The sequence below is a fragment of the Anomalospiza imberbis genome, chromosome Z (assembly GCF_031753505.1).
Source record: "Anomalospiza imberbis isolate Cuckoo-Finch-1a 21T00152 chromosome Z, ASM3175350v1, whole genome shotgun sequence".
NCBI lineage: Eukaryota > Metazoa > Chordata > Aves > Passeriformes > Viduidae > Anomalospiza > Anomalospiza imberbis.
This window is the reverse complement of record NC_089721.1, coordinates 21,546,065-21,554,444: the sequence shown is the minus strand read 5'-3', so window position 1 is coordinate 21,554,444 and position 8,380 is coordinate 21,546,065. Positions and strand designations below refer to the sequence as shown.

Sequence of the window (8,380 nt, the reverse complement as noted above, 5' to 3'; positions counted from 1 at the left end):
GACCTGGGGGTCCTGGTGGCCAACAAGCTGTCCATGGGCCAGCAGCGTGTCCTGGTGGCCAAGAAGGCCAGTGCTGTCCTGGGGGGCATTAGGAAGAGCATTGCCAGCAGGTGGAGGGAGGTGATCCTGCCCCTCTACTCAGCCCTGGTAAGGCCTCACTGGGGGTGCTGTATCCAGTTCTGGGCTCCTCAGGGCAAAAGAGCCATGGAGCTCCTCGAGTAGGTCCAGCAAAGGGCAACAAATTTTATTAGGGGTCTGGAGCATCGCTCTTATGAGGAAGGGCAGGGAGAGCTGGCGCTGTTCAGCCTCAAGGAAACAGAACTGAGAGGGGACCTCCCTCATCAACGTCTATCAGTACTTGAAGGGAAATTGCCAAGATGGACCAGGCTCTTCCTAGTGGCGCCAAGCAGTAGAACAAGAGGCAATGGGCAGATATTGATGCCCAGGAAGTTCCACCTGGACATGAGGAAGAACTTCTTTACTGTGCAGGTGACCATGCTGTGGAACAGACTGCCCAGAGAGGGTGTGGAGACTCCCTCACTGGAAATATTCAGGCACCATCTGGACACAGTCCTGTGCCATGTGCTCTGGGATGACCCTGCTTGAGCAGAAAAGTTAGAAAAGATGACCCACTGCGGTTCCTTCCAACCTGATCCATTCTGTGACTCTGTGATCTCAACCAGTGTAAAAATGACATGACTGTTGACTTTTCAAATGGCTAATAAGAAAAATATTGTAATGGTGCAGACATCATATATATTCAATTGATATTAGCCATCAACATAAAATCCTTCTCGGTCACAAACAAATCAGTATCCTGTGCGTTGTGTCAATCTTATCACCCATCATATGGGATTTTATTAAAGCTATTAGTATACAATAATTTTAATATTAAGGAAATGCCTTTATTGTGAATATAATACCTCATTCTTCAACAGTGGCCAAGAAACTATCTTCTACATTTATTCTGGACCTCCACGCTGTAAAAGAAAAGCATTCAGTTAAATATATTCCACTAACAGAACTTAAAACTGAGATCAAATTCTCTTTTACACTGTTATAGACTAAGAGACATAGTTCTAGTTTTAATTTCTGATTTAAATATTTACTCTTCTACCTATATAAGAACAGACAGCATTCCAAATACCAGCATCCACTAGTCATGGCTACATTTTTTTCAAGGGAAAGTACAAAAAAATCAACACGTGCTACCTACAGTTACAGCTGCTTCCATGTCTTTTTCTGTGAAGAAACCTGACTCTTAAGCTTAAAAATGTCCGACAAACACAATGCTAACAGACACAATTTTTAATGTAACTTTCACTGCCTACATTCCAAAGTGCAAAGTTAAAACAAAGCCAAGCAGAGTCATTACAATCTTAATGAGAAATCAGAAAGGTATTCAGTTCATTATTTTCCTAACAAAATTCTTTTACAACTTACCTCACTGTTAAACAAACTTATGCAAAAAGTCAAGAAGTGTATTACTATGGGAAATAACTGATTTTATTTCTACTATATAGATGCAGCCTAATTGCATGTATGAAGGAAAACTTATTTCCTCTACTAACATGGTTATGCTATACATGTCCTTACCATTTAACAAAGCTTTGCAAACATCTTTTCATTTCAAACTCACCATCATCTCACAAATTCCTCACATTTTGTGCATTCTCCCCTTTGAACCATCAATTTTTACAACTGAGAATTGTTACAGAATAGAAGCAGGTTTTTCTTGCCTTTCATGTACGTCATATTTACAAGTATTGCAGAAAATATTTATATCAAGTTTAATAAAATGTTTCCACTACTAGAAATACAAGAGTTAACTTACTAATAAATAACTTATAAAACTAATTTGAGAAATATTTTGGACTTCAATCACCTGGTAATAGCCTTTCCTGGTTTAAGAACAAACTTCTATGATCCTGCCCGGCACAGTCAAATTACACATTAAACATCTGTTATAAAACAGGTAGTGGTGGCAATTAATGCAGGCTGTAACTATCAGCAGCTTACCTGCACATCTGTTCTAAGTCCAAATCTCTCTACTCAGTGGTACCATGAGCTACTATACAGTGGGAGCCGGGTAACTTCTGTATTAAGAATTGGTACATTAGGTATTGCGTATGAAAACCATGAAAGCCCGGGGCACACTCTTAGAAAGAATTACTATGTAATACCATACCAGAAGTTGTAGAAATAAGCTAAAGAAGAAAACTTACTTGAATATATTCAATCTCTTCATCTGACATTTGTCTCCTTCTGTATTTCTGAGGTAAAGTTCTTGTTAATTCAGAAGTGTCTGGTGTGCCTTGTACTCTACTAACAGGTGAAATACTTTGAAATGCCGGTGATATGCCTCCTACAGATTCCTGTGCTTTTGAAGCAAGGAGAGATGGCATACTTGCTTGTAGAGATTCCTGTACTGAAACCCAGATTTCAAAACCATTTATAGAAATATTACCAGACTGTAAAATTAATAAGCAGCCAATAAAATCTACCACTGCTTGAAAATCTTATTCATTATAACAGATACCTAAAAGAATTAAATTGCTCTACTTCTTACAACCTGTTTTTATCTCTGTCAAATATATCAAGTGCAGAATCTAAAAATTCTGACAGGTTTGAATGGCAGAAACACTGATGTGGAAGCAAAAGATATATCAGCATATACCCTAACAGTAGCTTTTTCACTGTGAAGCTGTACTTGGAGAAAAATCATAAAGTTATGTAAATGTTTGTGTGTGGCCAATTATGTAGAAAGATAACAGATTATGCTTTTCGTTTACTGCAACTGACAAGACAGACAAGTGAAAAAGATTTAGAGGCTTACAGAAAGATAAAGCTCACAACCACAACAGGCTGCAACATGCAATGCAGTGCTGTGTCCATTTTTAATATTACAAAATGGCATCCTATCCCATTTTGTTAATGATGTGCAGAATGACCACCAAGTATGAGGCATCAGCAATCAATGTTAATGAAATGTAAAGACTGAGGAGTGCATGAAGTTCTTCACAGGTGAGGATGAGGAGCTAAGCTTCAGGAATTCACATCAGAGAAGTTGCTTTGATTGTGCAGACAGAAGAGATGACAAAAGGGCAGTGTTGTCACAGTCAGCCCACCAAACCTTAGTCTGTCCCACCATAGCTGATTTTACAATGGAAATATGCAATTGCCCCACTGGGGAGGACAGAGATCATAGCAATATGTTCATTTCAAGACTCAGTCCTATATATGGGATGGGATCCATCCCAGGGTGATGAGAGAGCTGGCAGATGAGCTTACCAAGCCACTCTCCATCATGTACCAGCAGTCCTGGCTCACTAGTGAGGTTACAGAGGACTGGAAGCCGGACAGTGTGACACCCATTCACAACAAGGGTGGGAAGGAGGATCCTGGCAATTATGGGCCAGTAAGCCAGATTGTCCCAGGTAAGGTTATGGAACAGATCATCTTGAGTGTCATCACACAGCACTGGCCAAGGTATCAGACCCAGCCAGCATGGGTTTAGGAGGGGTAGGTCATGTTTGATCAACCTGAATTCCTTTTACGGCCAGGTGACCCTCCTGGTGGATGCAGGAAGGGCTGTGGATGTTGCATACCTGGACTTCAGCAAGGCCTTTGACACTGTCTCCCACAGCACACTCCTGGAGAAGCTGGCAGCCCACGGCTTGGACAGGGACACTCTTTGATGGGTTAGGAACTGGCTGGATGGCCAGGCCCAGAGGGTGGTGGTGAGCGGTGCTGCATCCAGCTGGGGCCAGTCACCAGTGGTGTTCCTCAGGGGTCTGTGCTGGGGTCAGTCCTGTTTAATATCTTTATTGATGACATGGATGAGGGGATTGAGTCTTTCACTAGTGATTTTGCAGATGACACTAAGCTGGGAGTGTGTGTCAATCCATTGGAAGGTAGGAGGGCTCTGCAGAGAGAGCTGGAATGGTTGAATGGATGGACAGAGTCCAATAAGATGGCATTTAATAAGTCCAAGTACTGAGTCGTGCATTTTGGCCACAATAACCTCCTGCAACATTATAGGCTAGGGACAGTGCCCAGGCAGAAAGGGACCTGGGGGTACTGGTGACAGTGGCTGAACATGAGCCAGCAGTGTGCTCTGGTGGCCAAGAAGGCCAACGGCATCCTGGCCTGTGTCAGGAATAGTGTGGCCAGCAGGACCAAGGAGGTCACCCTTTCCCTGTACTCAGCACTGGTGAGGCCACACCTCGAGTGCTGTGTCCAGTTCTGGCCCCTCAGTTTCGGAAGGATGTTGAGACTCTTGACCGCGTCCAGAGAAGGCAATGAGCTGTGAGGGGCTTGGAACACAAACCTGTGAGGAACGGCTGAGGGAGCTGGGGTTGTTTATACCGGAGAAAAGGAGACTCAGGGGTGACCTAATCACTCTCTACAACTCCCTGAAAGGTGGTTGTAGTCAGGTGGGGGTTGGTCTCTTTGTCCAGGCAGCAACTGACAGAATGAGAGGACACAGTCTTAAGCTGCACCAAGGGAAATACAGGTGATACAGGAAATACACTCTTTTTATGGAAAGAGTGATCAAGTACTGGAACTATCTGCCCAGGGAGGTGGTGCAGTCACCATTTCTGGATGTGTTTAAAAAAAGATTGGATGTGGCACTCGGTGCCATGGTTTGGATGAAGTGTTAGGGCATGGGTTGGACTTGATAATCTTGAAGGTCTCATCCAACCTAGTGATTCTGTGATATGTAAGGGTAAAACACCTGACAAAGCAGAATGCTTACACCAAAGTCCTTCCCAGTGCTCCAGAAAAATGAGCAAGTCAAGTGCAGCATCTAACAGCTGGACAGAAGCGCTATATAACTATAAAATTAGCTGCATGAAAACTGCATGTACGGAAGAATGTGAGCAGCTACAACACCACAGTTTTGCCTGCCTTTGTCCTTACTGGCTCAAGCAAGACCAGTGACCACAAAGGAAACGGAGCCAGTTTTAGACTTAATGAGTCTGATGCAGTTGCAGGATTGGGACAAACAATCAAACACCTGCAGCACTGTGATGAAGCTACCATTGAGAGGCATATTAAGAAGCTGTCAGTCATAAGACTGGGTTTGAAAGTCCCAAGGTGGCTCAGAAATAATGGAAGGTCCCAAGCAGAGCAAGGCAGAAGTGAGCCCATCAGAAACAGCATATTTTTTGTGAACACGGGGCATGGTATTTTTGTTTCAAGAAATAATACACCTTACATTAAAAAAAAAAAGGAAAAAAAAAAAAAACAAACCAAAAAAAACCCCAAAAAAAACACCAAAACAATTTCTCCAAGTTTGTTTCACCCACCACAAAAGTCTATAGAGATTTGTCAAGGATTTTCCTCTACTGTATGTTTCAGTCTGAAGTGCAGTTGGAGTAGACTCATTAGCGAATTAAAAACATCAGAAGTGAGTGCAGTAATCAGAAATTTTACTGTTGCTGCTTTAGTTCTATTACAGTCTCTGCTACATCTCTCCCTTCCCTGTTTGAGACCATAATGTTGCAGTAGTAATAGGCCCGCTACAATTTGGCTGGTCTTTCACATCCCTAGTTGCTCTGAGGAGCCATTTAGCTATGTAGGAGCAACAATCTGATACAATTAAATGCAGATATTGCTACAGCATTCAAGCAAGACAAAGTAGGTTGCAGTTTACTAACAAGATGACACATCCTGGTGAAGGTAGCAAAGTGTAACATAACTAAAAGACAGAGTCACAAGAATCTTCTAACACAGAGATAAACAAGAAGTCAGAAACACATTTTCAAGCTTTTGAAAAAGTAATTCACTGGCATGAGAGGTGGTGCATTTGGCTGAACTGTGCAAAATGTACAGCATTTTTACAGAAAGTTATTGCAGAAAATAGTTCCTGAAGAGTTCACAGGCAAGTCAGAAGAGGCATTTATATATGCTGTGGAGGCTTTCAAATGTTAAACTAAACTTAAAGCTAAACTGTGGGCTTGATAATGCTGTGACAAATAGCCAACCACAGTATAATACCAAAAGAAGTGAGAATAACATAACAGAGCTTTTGAAGGCAACTCCTACTTTTCTTTCAGTCTTTTTTGACCCCAAAGCACTTCCAAATCAACATATTGCTAATACAAATCTGTTGTTTGAATACAATAGTATTGGGAGTACCATAAATATCAACATAGGTATAAAAGTTAATTGAAAGATTGCAATGAAATATTTTTTTTCCTCAGCATTAGTTAGTAACAGAAGAAAATACTTCTTAAAATGCAGAGGGCTGGATCTCCCCCTATAATCATGTTTTGAAAATACAGCAGAAAATACATTACATGTTTCAACTAAGAAAAAATGAGGAAAATACAACATAATTTATGCAAATATCACGGAATAACTAAAGCTGCTTCAAACTGACTTGGGCATAGTAATTTCAGTAAATATTAATATTTGGGAAAATGTGACTTCATATTATATAAAGTAGAAAACAAACACTGGAAATCCTTGTGAATCTTTCCTGAGAAAAACATAAAGATGTGCATGCATTACATGTCTGCACACAGATGCACAGAAAAGAAGCTGTGAAGAAAGCTCCAAGAATTGCCTTCAAACTAAACCAAGCATGTTTCTAAAACCTCACTCCAACCCAGTTCAGCTGTATAGCTGAAAGAGAGAAATTGGGTCCTGGTTCTTAAATAAAACAGTCCATGTAAAGAAATGTGGCACAAGCTCTATCCATACCCAAAATACTTACTTTTAGGTCTGGGACCACTTTTTCTGTCTGGGAACTTTATTAATGGAGTATGTGGCTTGACTACCTAGAAGACCAGTTAGTGGAAGAAACAGACACAGGTTACCATGAATAATAAAATGGCATGCACCATGTATCAAACAACCACTCTAAACAGCTGCTCTCTGCACCACTACTCTGATACACTTACAGCTTCTTGAAGTCCTGTGTTTACCCCAGGTAAAGAAGGTTACTTTAAAAAGCAGTCCTGCACCCTGAGGGCCAGAGCAGGTACAGGGTTTGTCTTCCTTTTCTCATCAGTGTGTGTGTGTGTGCAGAAACAGCCACTGCTATTGCATAAATGCAATCACAATGCAATCTGCTCTGGTGAGAACCCACCCAGAGTGCTCTGTTCAGGTCTGGGGTCTCCAAAGCAAAAACAAAAACAAACAAACAAACAAACAACCCACAAAAACCACCAACCACAAAAAAAAAATAAACCAAAAAAACAAAAACAAACATGGACGTGCTGGAGTGAGTCCAGAGCAGGGCCATTAAGATGATCAGAGGGCTGAAGCACCTCTCCTGTGAGAACAGGCTGATAGAGCTGGGGGTGCTCTGGGGAAACCTTACAACCCAAAGCGGGAAGGTTTGGACTGGAAAGATTAGGAAAAAATTCCTTATTTTGAGGATTGGGAAGCACAGCACAATTTGCCTAGAGCATCTGTGGCTGTCCCATCCCTGGAAGTGTCTAAGACCAGGCTGGATGGGGCTTTGAGCAACCTGGTCTAATGAAGGTGTCCCTGCCCACGGCGGCGGGTGCTGTAACTAGGTGACCTTTAAGGTCCCTTCCGATCCAGCCCATGACGTGGTTCCACAGCGCTCTAGCACACGGAATCGCGAGCTGTGCTCTGCCTGTACAAAGCACTTTCACCTTGGAGAGGCCCATCTTAGGAAGGAGATGCCAGCCAGCTCCGCACCCGCTGCTATCACAGCGCCCGGCACCTGCGACACCGTGTGCGCGCGACTGCACAGCTCTCCCCAAGGACATCGGCCGCCCCGGCGGCGTGTCCTCAAGCCGCGGCTGCCTCAGACCTGCTGCTCGGCGGCGGCAGCAGGGGAAGCGAGCCCCGCCGCTCGAGCCAGGGCTCCGGGTGTTTTAGACACCGCCGCGCCGGGGCCGCCCTTACCTGCACCGCCCTGGTAGCGGCCGCCATCTTGCTGCCCATGGTGAGGAGCCTGAGGGGCAGCTCCGGGCCCCGCCCACAGCCACGAACGGCGGCCGTGGGCGGGGCCCCTCTGTGAGCGGGCCCGGAGCGGTGGCCTGGCCTGCCAAACAAACCGCTTTACCACGAGTTAAAAAAACTCCAAGCCAAGTAAAACATTTTCAGGAAAATCAGCTTTTTATTTTAGATCAAGGCACTCACCTAAAAAAATTAGCTAACGATCACTCACCAAGTTAAAAATAACATTATACACCAAGATAAAAAGGGACATTACATACTCCCAGTGTGCTACGCCCCAAGAGTTGATTTCCTTGAAATATTAATCACCACCAACTAAAAAAAGCGCAAATGCTAATAAAGACATGCAATTAAAATACTGCTCAGCTACACAGTCAACAGTATGAAGTCAACTCTGCAGACAAGTCACTGCCAACAAGAGCATAAAATTTCTGGT

The 8,380-nt window shown here is 43.2% G+C and overlaps 2 protein-coding genes across 3 annotated transcripts in view; both read right to left on the bottom strand.

Annotated features, from left to right (window-relative positions):
- The window catches only part of CENPH (centromere protein H), a 64,753-nt gene that overhangs the window by 49,519 nt on the left and 6,854 nt on the right, over positions 1–8,380 (bottom strand). The gene's annotated exons all lie outside the window — the stretch shown is intronic.
- Positions 703–7,986, bottom strand: KGD4 (alpha-ketoglutarate dehydrogenase subunit 4). The gene is made up of 4 exons (XM_068176139.1): positions 7,891–7,986; positions 6,725–6,788; positions 2,226–2,428; positions 703–980 (listed from the first exon to the last, which is right to left on the bottom strand). The coding sequence occupies exons 1-4, from the start codon at positions 7,927–7,929 to the stop codon at positions 963–965; spliced, it is 324 nt and encodes a 107-aa protein (XP_068032240.1). The 5' UTR covers positions 7,930–7,986; the 3' UTR covers positions 703–962.

What these genes read in the sequence shown, in the direction of transcription:
- KGD4 (XM_068176139.1), bottom strand. Translation starts at nt 7,929, where the DNA reads ATGGGCAGCAAGATGGCGGCCGCTACCAGGGCGGTGCAG. An exon ending in CCGCTACCAGGGCGGTGCAG is followed by an intron (nt 6,789 to 7,890) that starts GTAAGGGCGGCC and finishes CTGGTCTTCTAG; the next exon opens with GTAGTCAAGCCACATACTCC. An exon ending in AAGTGGTCCCAGACCTAAAA is followed by an intron (nt 2,429 to 6,724) that starts GTAAGTATTTTG and finishes TCTGGGTTTCAG; the next exon opens with TACAGGAATCTCTACAAGCA.